General features: G+C 54.2%; 1 protein-coding gene across 2 annotated transcripts in view; it reads right to left on the bottom strand.

The window, feature by feature from the left end:
- Positions 1-5569: 5569 nt before the first annotated feature.
- Positions 5570-18152, bottom strand: part of ZMAT5 (zinc finger matrin-type 5) — a 14518-nt gene continuing 1935 nt past the window's right edge. For both annotated transcript variants that reach the window (XM_026859843.1, XM_026859844.1), the window contains exons 3-6: positions 16367-16429; positions 16058-16138; positions 9437-9548; positions 5570-5817 (exon numbers count right to left, since the gene is read on the bottom strand). In XM_026859843.1, the coding sequence (XP_026715644.1) occupies positions 5688-5817; positions 9437-9548; positions 16058-16138; positions 16367-16429 (386 nt within the window). In that variant the 3' untranslated portion in view covers positions 5570-5687. The remainder of the gene's footprint in view (positions 5818-9436; positions 9549-16057; positions 16139-16366; positions 16430-18152) is intronic.

The raw sequence follows: 18152 nt of genomic DNA, 5'->3' as shown, positions 1-18152 counted from the left end.
ACACCCCCCGGCCCCCCCGCCCCGGCCCCGCGTCGTGCCTCGGTTTCCCCACCTGCCAGATGGGGGGGATGTCGCTGACCTCCCGCGTGATGCATCTTGAGCCGATCTTCCTGGGAAGAGCTGGAGTGACCCCAAGGCCGGGGACCCCGCATCAGCCGGGGCCACTTGCCCTGCACACCCCCAAGCCCCCCCCCGGCCTGTATGTAGCACCCACCTGGGCACTGGACTGGTTCGGATTTGGGGCCGTTTCTCATTCTTTGGAGTTGTTTTTGGTTGTTTTGTTTTTTGGGTTGTTTTTTTTTTCTTTCTTCCTGGTTGGTTGTTTCTGATCTGAAATAAAACTGGGATTTCTGAAGCGCTCTGGGCTGCTGGTGCTCCTGGTAATGTGGGGGGCACACGGGGGGGATGTGATGGGGCAGGGTGATGGGTGCCAAGGGGGTGTAGGACCATGGGAGCACACGTGGGTCCTGCTGAGCTGCTGACAGTGTGTGGATGAGTCCTCCTGGCAACGGAGGTGGGCAATGGCCTGGGCTCTGTGGCCCCCCAACATAAACCTGGGGCTGGAGGGGACCCAGCTCATTCCCAGCAGCTCCTCCCAGTGCTGGGTGGGGTGGGTTACACTCCTGTGTACCCTACCCCAGTCTGGCTGTGGATCCTGCCATGGATCCTGCCCTTTCCCAGGGGTCGGTGCAAACACAGAGCAGTTTTATTCCCCCCTCCTCATCTCTGTGCCCCGGTATTTTATGTTGACAGCTAATGACTGTTTAGAGGCCATCTGCCTTACGGAGTGCCTCAACGGTGAGAACACGCAGCGTAAGCCCCTTCCCAAAAGCACTTTCACCTGGATTATCTGCGGGGGAGCCAGGATCCGGCCCATGGCAGAGAGGGGCATGGGGGGGCTCAGAGAGACTCCAGGGGGGTCAGATACCTGGGCCAGGCTGGGGATTCTGCCCCAGTGCTGGCAGGAAGGGGAGCATCCCTGTTACTCCTGATTTACACCATGGTGGGGTCTGGCCCAGGTGTAACCCCCCATGCTGATGAAAACAGAGCTATGCTCATGCAAACCGCGGTGGCAATCACCTCTGCGTGTGCTCAGGGGGGCCCGCGCCTGCCTAATGGATCGTCCTCCCCGAGCCCCTAAGTGATGCATTTTTAATGGCAAATAGATTAAAATAATAAATAAAAACAGGGGGTGAAGCTCTCGGTGCCATGAGCGTATCAGGGAAGGCTGTGGCACCCTACCGTGGGTGGTCTGGGGGGTTCCCCCCCGTGGGGAATGGGGCTGGAAGGGACCATTCCCGGGGTGTCAGGGCTGGGGCAACCCCAGCCTTCAGCTCCCCGGAGCCCTGTTTGACCCCCCCAGGGGGAAAACACGTTTCCTTGTGCCTGCCAGAGGTTTCCCACCCTCCAGAGGGGCCTCCCCAGCCCTGAGCGGGGGGAGACCCTGGTTTTGGGATGCCAGGAGGAATCGGCTGCATTTTATTGATTTGGGGTTTGGGTGTGTGGGTTGGCTTTTTTTTTTTTTTTTTTTTTTTTTTTTTGATCTTGTATAATTTATCAAACAAATTGAACTGAACGTCCAAATGAGAAATGAAAATGGGAAGTGCTCCACGGCAATGAAATCATTTCGGCTGCCTTGCAAATTGGGGGAAGCTCCGCACCCATAATGAAATTTCATCCATCTCCCCACAGAAAGTTTTGATTTTTTATAAACTGGCATTTCCAAAGGAAGCCACGTGGCCTCGGAGATGTGTATATATGTATATTTTTAACCAGGTCTATTATAGACACTGTGAATAAACATAAGGGGGCCTAAAAGAAAAAGAGGACAATTTAATTTGCTAGAAAATACAATAACATAAAAGAAAAATTAGATAAAAGGAATAATGTGATCCCCCAAGCTCAGCTTTTCAAAGCTGCTCAATTAATTTTGATGGGAATTGGGGGAAGGGATTTCTTCAGGCAGGTTTGGAGATGGCAGGTCCCGATTCAGGAGCAGTGGCTGCAGGAGGGCAGCACGGGGGCCCAGCTGTGTCCCCCCCACGCTGGCCTTGCGCCGCTCTGCTGCAGCCGGGGACGGCTCCTTGCGGCTGCTGTGAGACAGCAATGCTCCTCACTAATTTAATTAAATGCTCGCTAGGAAGGGGGAAAAAAAAAAATCCCAGTACGCGAGCACTGCGGTGGGATGAGAGAAGGTGCTGGGGAGGTGCGGGGCTGCCGTGGGTGAGGGGAGGTGTGAGGGAGAAGGACCCTGTGTGGGCGCTGCCGTCGGTCCGCGCTGGACAGAGGAAAACTGGCAGCAAAACCACGGAGGTTTGCAGGGCTGAGCTTGCCATAGCACTGAGAGTGTTTTGGGATAGGAAGGGAAGAAGTTGGTGGAGGTTATTTCCCCCTCTGGTGCTGTAAGCGGTGTGGGATGGTCTCAGCCTCATCCCTGTCCCTGTTCCCTCTCCCATCCTCATCCCTGTCCCATCCTCTCCATCTCCATTCCCATCCTTATTTCCAGCCCTGTCCCTGCCCTGTCCTCATCCCTGCTCCCATCTCCATCCCCATCCCCTTTCCAATCCTGTCCCCGTTCCCATTCCTACTCCCATCCCCATCCCCGTCCCCCTTCTCTCCCAGCAAGAGCTGCCAGAGGACACTGGGCAGAGCCCAGCAGGGCTGCGCCTTGGCAGGGGCCCAGGAGCTGCTCATTTCCCTAAAAGCTTCCCGATAAATTACTCCTCCTTTTGCTCTATAAAAGGCACGTTGGCTCCTGCCCTCGCTAACGGGCCGCAGCTCCTCACGGCCCACCCCGGGACGGTGCCGAGGACGCGGAGGCCCGCGGGGCCGTGCACATCCCCGGCGCATCCTTTGGAAGCCGGGTACCAGCCGCCCATCCCCTGGGCTGTGTAGGAGCCAGGGAGGAGCGGAGAGCTCTGTCCTGCTTTGGCATTTTCCTCCCCGCCGTGCAGCTCTCTGCAAACGGCCTTTTTTCCCCAGGTTAGCCCACACCAGCTGCGTCCTGTCCCTGGCAGTGATACATGCCATCATTACATCTCCTGACACCACGCTATAAAATACACCCCCATAAAAGCCCGTAATTTACAGGCTCCTACAAGTACCTGGGAGTTACACGGCTCCATGAATACACAACACCCTGCGAGCGATGCGATGCTCAGCCTCAATAGCCGGAGATCACGCAAGCTTTTGAAGGAAAACCCAGTTTCAATTAAACCCCCTCGCCAGCCCCTCTCAGCCTCTCCCGGCCAGGCTGGCGCTTGGCAGGGAACGCTCCCGTTCTCGGCTTTCAGGCTTTATCGGGAGTTTCTGCGTCACGAGCAGCTCGTCTCTTTGGGGGCGAGGAAGAGCGCAGAGGGGCTGGGGCTGTGTTTGTGTTTTACACTGTAATTTTCATTTACAGTTCAGTTTTGCAGCTCGCCCAGGGAGCTGCCTGGTGCTCCAGCCTGCTTGGCCAGAGATGTGTTTCTCTACCAAAACTAAGCTGGATCTGGGGAGCAGTTTCGGAGCCGTGAAGCTTGTGAGCGTTGGGTAAAGCAACACCTCCGGGACCAGCTGCTGTCCCAGGGATGCTCCAAAACACTCCGGGACTGGAGCACATGGAGCAGGGAGGGGACCCTGGGGGTGCTGAAAGCACATCTCCAAACACGGGTGAGGAACTGCAAAGTCTGTTGAGCGCTGATCGTGAAACAGCCGGCACACGCCGTCCTCCAAACATCCGCGGGAGAGATGGAAGCGGTGGCTCTTGGATTTGCCTCTGGCGGTGGTGGCCGTGGCCTCGTTAGGAGGGTGCCTGCGCGGTGGCCTGGCTGCCGCTGCCACTCAAGACTCACAGTAAAGCAGTTTGTTGCCCTTTGAAGTCAGCAGACTCGCGGGGGCGATGGGCTGAGCTCCCCCCCAGCAGCCCCCAGCTCCCCAGGGCTCTCCCCCAGCGCCGGGGATGCACATCAAAGCAGGTTGGAGAGAGCAGCCAAAGCTGCTCCTGTGCTGGCTGGGAGCAGAGCCTGGCAGCTCACACCCCCACGCCAGAGCATCCTACAGCCCTTTTGGGGTTCCCCCCCCCATTTGGCCTCAGGCAGCTGTGCAACCTCTGCACTCAGTGCAAGCGTCCCCTTCCGCCAGGGGACTCTGATTTACCCCCAAATAGGTGCCACGTGGGTGCTCGTAAAGGGAGCTGAGGGTGGGACACGGGGCTGATGCCGTATCCTCTGAGCCCAAGCCCCCGGGCTCCCCCTTCACAGACCAGCCAGCACACGGCTTGGCATAGCAACCACAGTCACACCGGAGGAATAGAAACACCCTTTTAGTCTGGTTTAAACCTCACCCAGCCTCTGACTGAAGGTGATTTCCCCGCTGCAGCAGGGCTCCCGCAGCTCCGCACCCAGCCACGCTGTGGCCGCATCCAGCCCCTGCTCCAGGATGAGTCCCAGGATGGGCCGTGCTGGGGCTGGTGGCTCCCAATGAGCACCTGCCTGCACACCCCAAGGCGGGAGCTCTGCCCTGCCCCAGCATGATCCAGGCGAGATTTGGCCAAAGGCAGCTGGCTCCTGCCTGCGCTCTTCACGAATCTGGACCCACCGCCTCCCTGCGTGGCCAAACCTAGAATGCGCTGGCAGCGGGCGCAGCCATCCTGGACAGACCCGCTCTGCTGGGGGGTGGTTCTGGCAGGGATCCCCCACACGCTCGGCTGCTCTGCCCTGATGCCGAGAGCACCCACCCGCCTTCCAGAGAAAGCCAAGCCAAGGGCCTTGTCCATCCCTCGCGCTCCTGGTGAGGAGGGATGACTCTGTAACAATGCTCACCGCAGCAGCTGTGCAGCTGGGCTTAGCTGTACCAAAGCTGCGCCCTAAAAGCACCCCGACATTCTTCCCCAGGGCACTCTTCCAGAGCAGCAGAGAGGAGCTGAGGCAGGCTGGCCCCCGCGGCCCCTGTGCCTGGCCCTTGGCTCTCAACACAGCCGACATGGGGGTCACGGAGTCGCTCCTCGCCCCTTCCCAGCACCAGGCCCCAGCACACGGGCCTGGCCAGGCAGATCCCAGAGCAGGGAGTGACCCACGGAGGGATCTGCCCCGCAGGCACTCACTGCTTGTTTAGTTTCCTGGACAAGGAAAAACCTTGGGATATTTTTTTCTCTTTGCCTCTCACCTTCAGCCTCATAGGAGCAGGAACAGAGGGCTTACGGGAGCAACTCAAGCTCATTAGGAGCTCCGGTGCCTGGACCAAAGCAGTTTTACACACTGAATTTAACAGAAGCAAACATAAGTCATAAACACTGGAGGAAATAATAAACACCAATTTTAAAAGCCTGGCTACAGTCTTCCTCCCCGGCCTGGATAAGCGTGGAGCTGGGCCGAGAGCGGGCAGCACAGGGCAGTGCAGGGTGCGGCCCAGGCAGCAGCGGTGCGGGGGGCCTGATCCCGCCCTGGGAAAGGGGGGGCTGGCCCCTCCGGACACAGCAGACAGCCCCTGCGTGGGGCCAGAGCTCTGCCGAGCACAGATCCTCACTCCCGTGGCGGGGAGACAACCCACAGGAGGCTGCCAGGTAGGAAATAACACCACACACGCAGGCTGCAAGAGTGGGGAGGCTTTTATTGATGGGAAGTGTGAATAAATAATTCTGTCCCTTTCCTAGAGCAGGCGAGGGAGAAATCCATCTCCAGCACAACCTCTGTGAGGGTCCCTGTGCCTCAGCCCCACTGCAGGTTGGGGGGGACGGGCCACCCTCCAGGTGGGGGGGCCTGCAGGGACGGGGGCAGATCCTGCGCTGGCGGCCAGCCCGGCGGGTACTGGAAAAGTGCTGGTTTCTCGGGCAGAGCACTGGGGAGACGGAAGGGGCAGAGGTGAGACGGGGCTGTCTCAGCCTGACAGCAAGGCCCTGCTTAGGGGCTGAGCTTCCCTCTGACCCCCCACTAGCCCCCAAAAGAGAAGGGTCCAGCAGAGGAGGGGTTTGGTTATCAACAATCAGCTATATTCACACACCCCCCCCCAGCCCCAATCCAACAGCAGAACTGCTGTGTAACCCCCTGTCCCATTCCATCTTGCTAACGTAGTGCACGCCCATGAAAAATAAGGGGGGAGCAATAAGGGAAGGGGGTACAGGCACAGCCCCCCAACAGCCCCAGGCACAGCAGCTGGCAGGAGAGGCCTCGCACTGGGAGCACGGCTGGCCCCGTCCCTTCCCACCCCCAGCTGCTCGCAACTCTTCACACAGCTGAGTTTTGAGAAGAACAAACAAAATTAGCAGATGTTTCTTTCCAAGCAGCCTGAATCCCAAGCCAGCTGTGCACTTCCCCAAGGACAAGGACCCATCGGAAATGGAGAAACTGCCAAAACGATGGTGTGTTTTCACAGAAGCACCCTTCAGCAGAGGGAACAGGCTTCCTCCTCCAACTCACGGCCTGGGAAACACTTTGTCTCTCTCCCTCAAGTTTCCTAGTTGAGGCCACTGCAAACAACACACCTGACTAAGGAAGTGCAAAAGAAAGAAGCATCAATCCCTTGTCTCCAGCTGAAGAAAGTGTCTGGCCATGGCAGGCTTAAATTCATGGGAAATGTACCTCTTCCATTAATTCCTGAGTGCAGGAAACTCATTTGTTCTTTAGCACAAGCCTTGACAGCAATCTTCCAGCTTCTCGGGCGTGTACCTCTGACCCTGATGAATCTTTTTAATTGTTATGCCAGAAGAAATCTAATCAAACTCCTTTACATAATGCTCCAGGGAAGCAGCACCCTCCTCTCCCTGCAGGGCCGATGATGTGGCCAAAAGCCAGCTGCAGAAGTTGAGTGCAGTGTTGTCTAGGCAGCTAACACAGAGCAAAGTCATTTGCTCTGATGCATATCCGCTTGATGGGGATTCTTCAGAGCCGAGGATGAGACAAGACTGTTAGGCCACACACCGAGCCCCTCTCGGGTAGGAATATTTTTGTTACAGCCAGGCCCTGTCACTCAGACAGGCAGAGGAGCCCCCGCAGCAGCGGTGGGGTGGGGCGGGGAGCAGGACAAGGCATGCTGCAAGGTGGAACAGCACAGCTATCAACTAATGAGCTGTTCTGTGAACAGCAGAACGAATCAATAGGGAGGATGCTGTCTGGGTACTCAATTCCCTGGGGTCTCATAAGATGCAAGTGCTATCAAAGGTTTACCTGCAGCTGGAGCATTCCAAATGGCTGTCCCATGTGGCTTCTCCAGTGTCTAGCAAGGGTCAAGAATATTTCCTTTCCGAAGGCATTAATGGGATCCCCCTCCTCTACTCACTTCCACATTCACAAAACCTGTAGGATCTGGGTATCTTTGAGGCCTCAGCCCCCATTCTGATGGGAATCAGGACGTGGGCTCCAGAGCAGTGATGGCAGCAGCACACGCTCACGTGCACTGACATGCTCTGTCTCCTTTGGAAATCAGGTTAAAAATCGATCACACCCTGGCAGAGCTCCACCGCTAAGAGAACTACACAAACTCCATTCAACTCCACCCCAGCTCTCCAGAAAGCAACGGCATGGCATGACTATGAAAATACACATCAAGCAGAGGCTTCCAAATGAAGATAGTCTCCTTGAGCCCAGCCAGGCTGGGAGAGCAGTTGCACAAACGATGGGTGGGAGGTAGTGTGGCAACTCTCCATCCACAGGGCTAATGTAGGTGACAGTCAGAAATGCTGCTTTAAGAAGGTGCTACCCTTCAGCAAGGCAGTACCTGGCCACATGGCCACTTTGAGTCCAGTGCAGCATTTTCTTTTCACTGTGGTGTGCTTGGAGATGCACAAGGCAGTAGCTCCACCTGTGACTGCCTGCTGGGTATCTTGCTAGAAAGCCCCTGACAAGTTTGAGACAGAATCCCAGCCTCGCTCGCTGGCTGAGGCTTAGCACAGCAACAGCAACACTGGGAGATCATGCTTCCAAGACCTCTTCCATCCCAGCTTGAATCCTTCCTACTCAGTGCTGCCAGAGAAGACAGAGGTGTAGCTGGGTCTCTAGCATCTCCTTTTGGAGGTGTCTGGCCTCGAGAGAACTTTCTCTACTGTTTTGTGCACACTAATGGTCTTTGCTGACATTACCAGCCAGGCAAGGCAGCCCGTGGGCAGGTTATCATTCAAAACCACAAATTCCCCAAAGCACCATTAGACCCTGCCAGAGATTCTGCCACACTTCAGGGACCTCGAGGACTGCAGGAGAGGAAGCTCCTTGTCCTTAAAAGCATTTTCAGGAGGAACACAGAGTCCCCAGGCACCAGGAGCACAGGGACCTGCCTAAAACAGGCCCTCTTCCCTGGCACTGCAAAACAACTCTGGCAGACAGTGCAAAACACACAGTTGCTCCAATGGGCCTGAGAGCACAAGGGGAGAAGAGAAATGATAGGGGCAGGCATCAACAAGGCCAGGTAGAGGGGAGAGGCTTTGAATAGCTGGGATTTAGTTCCTGTAATAGATGGTTTCTGAGCCTGCAGGGACAGAAAGGCTGGGCAGAAAGCAACAACCCTAGAAATCTCAGGTCTTGTGCATCTTTGGAGGCAGCAGGGACCAGGTAGTTTTGAAGGTCTGGAAATTCCTCTGGGTGTAGCACTGGCCATCTTCTGTGAGAGACAATCTACCCCAAGATCAAGGGAGTCATGGGCAGGACAAGCAAAATGGGGCAAGTGAAGTGTAAGGGGGGTAGGAAGTTTAGGGCTGTCAGTGAGCACAGCTAAGGGCAGCCAAGCTGATGGATGGAGCGAATAGAAAAGCAACAAGCCCAGACAAGCACCAGAAGGAAGATCCTGCCCAGACCAAACACAGAGAGGACAGGAGCAAATAGAAAAAGAACAAAAGAGATTTGGCACCTTCCCAAATGTCATCCAATTAAGCCTGCGGCACAGTCAGGTGAGCAAGGAAACAGCAGGCACCGGCAGGCGCCCGAATCCGAATGAATGCCGCGAGGAGGAGCTAATTCCACCCTCTCACTGGCAGGGACCAGCAGAGACGTGCAGACAGGGCAGGCAGCGGATGGGGAAGCTGTCAAAAAGATGAGACCAGGCTCCTGCCACTGAACCCCGGGCATTAATAACTCAGCACCATGGTGGCACTGTCCTTCCAGGCACGTCTGTGCGGGCTGAGAGAACAGGAGCACCCCTCTGCTTGCCTTCCCCAGGGCAGCAGCCATGGGCAGCGAGGCCTGGCTCGTCCCTGGGGCACACGGGGAGACATGTGCACAACCCTCTGATGTGGGCACGCAAGGCTGGATCTATACATGTGTCTGTAGCGTGTGCCAAGAGCAGGCAAACAGTGCTGTCAGGCAGAGTGCAGAATGACAGCTTGGGAGGTGCCATCGAGCTGGGACCTCTGATCACCTGCACCTTCTCCTATCCCACTCACACCTCTCATCCTTGTGGGCTCCCTGCTCTGCGTTGTGGGGGCCAGAAGCAGCAGCCAGCCCTGACGCGGATGCTCCCCGGCCACCAGTACCTGTTACTCTGAGCCGCACTCAGTCTCTTTGCTCTCTTCTCCAGCCAGTCCTCAATAGTGCCAGGCGGGACATCTGCTCCCTCCTGCCGCAGCTCCTTCGATCTCTGCTCCCCTGGTTGAGAGAGAGAAGGCTATCAGACGATCGTGCTGCAGTCCTTTCACTCCATTAAACCCGCTGCTCGTTACCCTGCATAGTTTCTTATGGTGGAGAGTTTGCAGTTTGCCTGTGGCAGCCCCTCCTCCTCCACTGTCCACCTGCCATCTGATGTGTGGCCTCCTCAGTGGTGACAGCTCCAGCCAGACAGAGCCGGGAACACGAACTAAGCCAGTGAGCACAGCGGCAGTTCAGGCACTTGACTGAGGGGAGTCTGACATCTCCCCCCGGGGTAGATCGTCCTCATCCTCGCCTGAATCCGCCTCTGCTGGCCCTGAGCCATTTCCAAAGACATGTCCCTCCAACTGGCAGGAGGGACTTTGCCACCCCTGCCCAGTTAGGTGGGAGTGACAGGGACGTCTGTCCGGATCGATGCAGACTTGGCAGGCCGCGAGAGTCTGAGAGGTTCAGAGTGCGCGTACAATCAGGAGAGGGGATTTCAGAGATGCTGTCAGGTCTGCTTAAGGCGCGTGCTGCGTGATGTATCCCCAGCCCCTGCAGAGACAGGGTGGGAGGCTGTCACCCAGCCCTGCGCAGCCCAGGTGCAAAATCAGAGCAGACCACAGCGGAGGGAGGGGAACAAGCTCCTGCGTTTCCTCATGCAAGTTAGGAACAGGCAAGGCAGCACCAGTAGGAAACCTCTGCTGTCTACCAAGAGACAGGGCAGCCTGAGGTCCTTTCAACCTCTCCATCACCCTGGGGGGTTGTGTGGGGCAGATGCCCACAGGCACCCCATCCTGCAGCACTGTTCTCCCTAGGCAGAAGAGCACAGAGCCTGTGGGGCAGCCAAGCACTCACCAGTCCCTCCCACTGGGCAGGAATCTGCAGCTGCCCAGTTAGTAGAGCTCCCTGGTCCCCCCTTAGCAGCAGTGACAAAGCAAGATGGGATACTAGCAGAGCACAGGGTCTAGCACGAGTCCTTGACACGAATGACAGAGTCACACTCCTCACAGCACGTCAGGCATAGCGGGCTGAGGAGATGCTCAGAGCTATTAGATCTCCAGCCTAGTGGAAAGTTCCCACCTAACAGAAAATGGAATGTGATACTCTGAAAAACAAACACTGATATTAATAAAAAGGAAGCTGAGGCCACCATGTGTCATTCCCCTTTGCCCCACTCATCAAACCCTCTGGGGACAAGCACTCTGGGGGGACCCTGATCCCATCTAGAGATCAACCACAGCAGCCACCTGCAGCCGTGCCCGCCAGGAGCCTGCTCCACACCCACCCACCATATGTCACATGTTTAAGGAAAATATTATACGTTCCCAGACAGGGTGTGAAATTAATATTGCCTGGGCAGAGTGAAGGATCACTTCATCCTAGTGGTAGCAACCAATTATTCATCTGCCTGTTGAATATTAATAAGGATGGCAGAAATGTGCTACACAATGAGCAGCCGGAGATGGATAATTTGTCATCCAGCCTTTTCATCTGCTGTTGCTGGGAGGGGTGACAATGTACTCACTGCCACCACAAAGACAGCCTGCTGTGGTCCTGATGTCGAGGTGCTGCTCTGCAACCTGGCCATAAGGATATGGTTGGAGACAGGGCTGTTCAAGTCTCCCACAGTCGTTCCCAAGGTGCACAGCTACTTGGGGTCAACCAAACAGCCTGGCCAGGTGAGGGCACCTGGGAGGCAAGAAGCTCGGTCTGGTGAGCTGTGCGCTGCTCAGACTCAGGATATGTGAATTCAGCTTCCAGGTAAGATTTCCCTTGCAGCCTTGACCACAGCCACCTTAATTCCCTTTGTTCCAGGTTTCTGCCTTGGCACATGCCACCTCATCAAGGGGACAAGTGGTGGTTATGAGAGGCTTCGATGAGGAAGGGAAAAAAATCAGAGAGACTTCTCCCACCTTTACCTACCACCAAGATTTTCCTTTTCATCCCACTCCAAGCCCCAACACAGAACAGACAAAAACTGCCAAAGCCTCTCTCTTTAGAGCAGGAAGCCCCAAGCCCACTGCCCTTAAGTGCCACACCAGGAACTCATGCAGCCACAACTCCCTGTCTTGCCCAGAAAAGCTGCTGTGGAACAAATCCAGACTCACGCTGGCCTAAATGAGGCCCCAGGTGTCCAGATTAGAAAGGCATCCAGCTGGCTCCCCACTCACGCAGCTCCACGAGTTACTGCTCCAAATCACTCCAACCCTCAGGCTGAGGAATAAAGCAGCAGGTACTGGCAGCTGTCTGGCTCTGTCCACCTTGATGCATGCCCATCAAAAAGGCAGATATTTCATCTCACCTTCCTGTAAGTACACATATCCCATCCAGAGACCACCAAAACCACCATGAGATTGGAAATACCCCCTGAATATCAACAGGTATTCCAAGATGTAACTCTGAAACACAATTACCAGCCCTTACTCCTCATGCATGGTTGTGCTGCCAGACTGCAGCAGCAAGACAGGTGTGAAGGTGCTTCCCCCCGGCTTCTCACTGGGGCGTTTGCTTCAGAGTCTAATTACAGGCAATTAAAAGAGCATCTGTAGTCATGAAGTGTCTCTCTAATGATGTCAGAGTGAGAGTCCAGATTTATCTTCTCTCCCCATGCAACTTCTAGCATGAGTTTTCTTCCTGAACAAGGCACCAGCATATGCAAGATGCAACCAGCAGTACAGAGCAGGTCACCCAGCAAAAAGATTTACAGGTAATCCTTCAGCTCCCTCCCTGGGCTGGGAGATGTGGCAGCCCAAACTCCTCTAGAGCACACAAACAGCAGCAGGCTGCAGTTAGAGATGAGGCTGATGAGGCCCTGCAATATGAGCAGCTTAAGAAGTTACCACCCCGCAGCCACGAAGTGGGAGCCGACTGCGAGAGCGCTCCTTTTCCTGCTCATGGCTAAGTTAAGCTGGTTGACGACAGCCACCCCCAGCAGGGTCACGCAGATTCTTTCAATCACACGGATACATTGCAAACACTCACCCAACTGTGCCCTAGCAACTCTGGCTAGCTGGAGCTCACCAAAGAGGCTGGGTTGTGTCAATACTACCAGCAGAAGTGACGCAGATTAGTGGGGAGCCAATAACTTTAAGCAAGAAGATGGCAATTTGACAGTGACTTTTCCTGACATGACTGTACTTAAAATGACAGCCTGGAAGTGTCTCGCTGATGAATGATGCAGCAGATGCAGAAGGCTAATGCTTTGATGCGGTAACAGCTGGGAATATGCCTCCCTCCCTGCTGAAGGTGGAAACTGTTGCTTCTTGATGAGTATATTCTACAGGGTGCAGAAATGCTGAAGCTGAACTAGGACATGCTCTGAGCTGTTACAGAACAGCGAATCGTCCAGAAATCTTCCTACTTAACCCACAAGACTAACACAAACAACAGGGTGAATTCCCTGCATTAAAAAGGCCAAATGTTAAGAATAATGTAATGTTTCCTTTGGCTGTAATAAGAATGCATCATTAGCAAGGGAGCTCACTGACACAGAACTACCAACACCAAACACTTAACAGGGATCCAGGGACAGGTTCAATATTTACATGACAAAGAAAGTGCCATCACAGTTTAGCAGTGTTAAAAAAAGTCAGAAAAGGCTTTGCTTTAGTTTAGGATGCAAACACACCCCTTAACACGGGTCATGCCACTGCACTACAGGATTTCTTTGCACCTTTTCCTGAAGCATCTGCCCCTGGACAAGGGGAGACATGGGTTCAAGGCAGTCTGGCAGCTCCTCTGCTTCTACACCCATGCACCAGAGCTGAGGAACGCAGAGTTAAACAGCACTGTGGACTCACCAAGAGACCATCCACTTTTACCCCACCAGAGGCAGAGCGTGGTCATCTCCAGCATGGTCACACAAGGCTCTACACAAGATGGTGAGAGGGCTCTGGAGCTTCCAGCCTCCCAGCTCATCTCAAATCCTCGACCACCCCAGGCCGCAAGCCTGCCAAAATCTCCCCGATGCTGTGGGTTGAGACGTGAAATCTCTGAGGACACTGACAATCCAGTGCAGAGCAGCCTGATCCCGACCACTGCTCTAACTGGCTCCGTATCATCTCAGTGGCCAAGGCCTGTGATGCCCCACAACATAGAAACACCAGGACTAGGTGCTAACGCCCACTGGGACATCACTGACAGAGGTGGCTGATGGAGGTGCTACAAGGGTCACGTCTCCTGTCCGACTAATGCAACCTGCGGTTCAACCTACCATCACACCAGCTTGTCTTAAACTCTGCCCTAAACCTCACCATCTGAAACACTGGTGCCTCAGTAGCCTAAGGAGGGGTGAAATGTCCCCCTGACACACCGAACAGCAGCTTGGCTTTTGCAGTTGGTCCTTCCATACAGCCTACCATGTTACAAGCTGTACATTTCCTCCACCAAGTCCTGCTACTCCATTCCCTCCATCAAAACCCTCCAAGCTCTCAGTGGCCTCAACTGATCAGATTTAGGGGTCTGTCTGTGTGATGCTCAGCCTGCTCACTTGGTTCACATAGGATTTCTGTGGAGCGGCACCACGAGAGAGTTGAGCAGGATTTAACTCTACAACCAGGCATTCATATTATAGCAGCACAGTCAAGGATGAGGCACCCTGCCGTCCCCTGGCCATTGCTTCTTTAAGTCTAATTGTTTAATTAAATGTTTGACTTGGTAATACAAATGCAAGGTTTCCAAGTAATCTCGCAGGAATCAGCTCTCTCACTAGCCAATTCTCCACTTACACCTGACCCATTTGACAGAAGTCAATATCCAATAACAAGTGTAATTGGCAAAGAAACCTGCCCAAGCACAGAGGAGCTTGCCAGCCTTCCCTGCAGCTCTGCTCTGCTCCAAGGAGCTTTCACTTCCCCTGCAATAAACAGCCTTCACTGACTGGAAACGCTACAGGTTCCTGCAAATACGCTGGCATCCTGTGCCACCTCTCGGGAGCCCAGTACTTCAGCCCCGCAGCAGAGAAGGGTCAGGGGGAGGTTCTGGGCTAGTGGCAGGGAAGAGGAGTGTGACTGCCAGCCCAGCACTGCTGCTCCGAGAAGGGCTGGCTGGAGTGCTCCATCTCCCACGCAGCCCGACGAGATGGGTTTTATTGACTGCCAGAGTTGTTCAGCGATTGATTCAGAGTCGCCTTGGGGACTCACAGACTGACTCAGCAACGGTGAGGACTGGAATAGCTCTGTAGTGCCTGCCTTCCTCCTGCTCCCCCAGGTTCACCAGAGCCCTGCTTCCCCAAATCTGATCCCTCAGAAGGTCAGGAGAGTCTCCTCCCCACATACACCCCAAATCTCTTATATATGCACACTTCCAACACTTAAACCTGTTTTTGCCAGACTATTGGCAAAACAACAGTTGGCTTCAGCTAGCAGTGTGGGCACAAGATCTGCTCAGAAATTGGGCTGCATTAGGAAGAGCACTGCCAGCAGGTCGAAGAAGCGACCCTTCCTCTCTGCTCCATGCTGGTGAGGCCATGCCTGGGTGCTGTGTCCAGTGCTGGGCTCCCCAGTACCACAGACAGCAACATACTGGAGAGAGACAGCAAAAGCAAGAGACAATGGGCACAAACCAAAATACAGGAATTTCCATTTAAATATTTTTTAAAATACATTTTTACTGCAAATGTGGTCAAACACTGGAACAGGTTGCCCACAGAGGTTGATTCCAGCCTTGGAGATATTCAAAACACAACTGCACATGGTCCTGAGCAGCCTGCTCTAGTCTACCCTGCTTTCAGCAAGGCAGGGCTGGGACTAGACAGTCTCCAGTGGAGACCTCAACCATTCCATAAATTCTCACCAACACCTCACTCACGTTTTCTCTAACAACCAAAGTAATGAATCTCATGGAGAAAACAGAGCTGCTACCCCTTTTAGGGCAAGAAGGTGGTAATCCCAGAATGAAAAAGTTCGAAAGTGCTCTTGAAGGCTCACAGCAGGGGAGCAGCCGCCATTTATCCTCTGCCCAAACTTCAGTTCCACCCAAAGCCATGTGAGCAGAGGCCATTTCTGTATCCAAGAACCCACGTCCTCTCCTCAGGACAACACAACTGACAGCAGGGTAGCTCTTCCCAAGAGTGGAAGAAGCAGCAGCTCCCTGGTAACAGTAGAAAGCTGGGGGGGTATCAAATCCATAAATTTAAGGGGAAGTGATGTACCAGTGCCCTCTGCTGCTGACAGTTTTTATTCCCTGACTGAACAGAACCCCGAGGGCTCAGAAAGCCCACTCCCTGCTTCAGATGCTTGCTGCTAAGTAGTAACAGCATTGCTCAACTCTAGGTTTGTGTCTGTGCCAGCAGATCAAGAGCAGAAAGCATATGAAAAACGGCAGCACTTAAAGCCACACTACAGGCTCACACTGCACTGAGAGGCAAGCGGGAGAGATCCACGCTCGGCTCGCTGTGTACAGGCAGCACAGGACCACAGGCTCTCACTGCACAACCCCTCACACACCCCTCTGCAGCCCCACACTCCCTGCAGCATCTCCCCCTCCTCAGAGAGCCTGAGCCATTTTCTTGTTTGAGGACTCACCTTGAACTTGGGCACTCAGCTTCTCCAGGTCCTGCTCTGTCATGTGGGAAAATCGGCAGTTGGACCCAAAATCACACTGTCCTGGAACAAAAGCCACAGAGCTCCATGACAGCCACACACACAAGGTCTTCCCTTATGAATGTGCATGCAAACCCAAGGTCCATTACACCCGCATGCTGGACACACGCTCAAGACCTTCACTCCCTCCAAGACAAACACACATACCCGGGCTCTCCAGACCAGCCTTGGGTCAGCTCATGAAGGCACTGCTGGAGCTCAGGCAGCTGTTTCTACCTCAGAAGAACTCACCTGTTTGCAGAAACTTCCGACATGGTTTCTTGGTTTGCTCCTCTTGCAGGACAGCAGCAGCATCTGAGGAAGACAAAGGGCAAACCAGGGTGAAGATCTCTCACACAGCAATATCCCATCCTATGGTGGTCCCAAACGGGTCAGTTGTCTAGTGGGAAGCCATTTTACATGACAACCAGGAGCTTAAGCCACAGAAAAATTGACAGTTAACAGTCCCTGTTTGCACTCCTGGCCTCAGTTTTTCACTGGCTTGCAAATATCACCTTCTTTGCTTTCTGCTTCATGTTTTCTCCCCACACCAGGATGGAAAAAGAACTGTAACACGAAAGCAATGATGCCGATGCACTTCTGTGCAGCAGAGAAAGACCAGGCAGACTCACAGAGCTCTCAGAAAAGCTCTGTGCAAGGCCTCACAGAACCCTGTGCTGAGTCTCCAGTGGACACCACTGAAATGGTCCTTCACCTCCCAGAGACATCCTGAGGAAAGTGTGTCCCAAAGATAGAGCAGCTCCCACAGACTGTGGAAGAACGTGCACTGGCTGATGCCAGGCCACAGAGTCTGGCGACAAGAGAAGACAAATCCCCTAATCAGGGATGGCATGAGGAATTTTATCAGAGGAAAATCAAGGGTTGCAGCCTGGTAAGAAGACAAGTACTAGGTGATGGGCCTCACCATCACTGACCCAGCTAGAACTGTGCTGGGCTGAGGCTGTTAGTCCTCCACACTTGGCCAGTACAGAGAACCCTTCCAGTTTCCACGTGTGGGTAAGCAGACAGCAAAGTCACCCAGAGCTCGCAAGGGTATTCCTCACCCAGCTAGACAGGAGACAAGCTCAGCCCACAACTTCTGATCCCAAGGAACCAGAAGGAAGCAGATGAACATAGAGGAAATGATTGCATGATCAGTTTAACCCAAACTAAGTCTTTGCTACTGCCAAAATACCCACTTCTGCTCACTCTCTCAGACCCTGGACACACATTCCCACCATATTCATCAGGCTGGCACTAAAGACTATGTAAAGACTAATATGTAACTGCGTGGTGAGCCAGGTCAGAGCGCTGAACTGGGTGAGAAGAGTCCTGTTAAACAGGCAAAAGACACAGGGCTTTCCTCCCAGCACATCCTGACACAGCCTCCAGCCCCAGAATTCCTCCTCTGACAAAACCTAAATGCACCTAGCCCTCCTCCTCCTCTGTTTGCCCCCTTTGCTAAGACAGGTTTGAGCATCCCAGTGCTTTGAGCTTCTCTCCCCAGCCCTTTCATGCTCCTGTGCTCTCCAGTCAAGCAGTCGGCTCCTCAGCCTCTTCCCCAGTCACCTTCAACACTGACATCTCCACCCCGTGCAGAGCACTGCTGCCAGCTTCCTGTGTCCGTTCACACCACACACATCCAGCCTGCCGTCCAGCCTGCTTTCTCCACACGCCCTTCCCTATTCCTTGCTCCTCCCATGTCAGAGATCAACTCTGGTTTGCAGAAGGCACCTAACTCACCTCCAGAAACTGTAACTGACTTTGTTCTCTCGTCTCCCATGTCAGATTTGCTCATGATGCCAAGAGAGCTTTATCTTCAACTCCTGATCTCAGAAACAACCTCCCTATCTCTTCCACCTCATTTCAAGTCCCAGCTGACACCTGCAGTTTCCCCTTCCCACATCCAGACACACGAGGATTTTGCCTTTGAGACTGCTTGACAGCAACAGTATGAAGTCCACAATTCACTGGCACAGACAATCTTAATATAAATCATCAGTGCTGATTTAGCTTATCTATCCTCCCCCCCCCCCCC

Source organism: Athene cunicularia (genome assembly GCF_003259725.1).
Source record: "Athene cunicularia isolate RWA chromosome 15 unlocalized genomic scaffold, athCun1 chr15_part1, whole genome shotgun sequence".
NCBI classification, from domain to species: Eukaryota; Metazoa; Chordata; class Aves; order Strigiformes; family Strigidae; genus Athene; species Athene cunicularia.
This window is presented reverse-complemented; position numbering and strand designations above follow the sequence as displayed.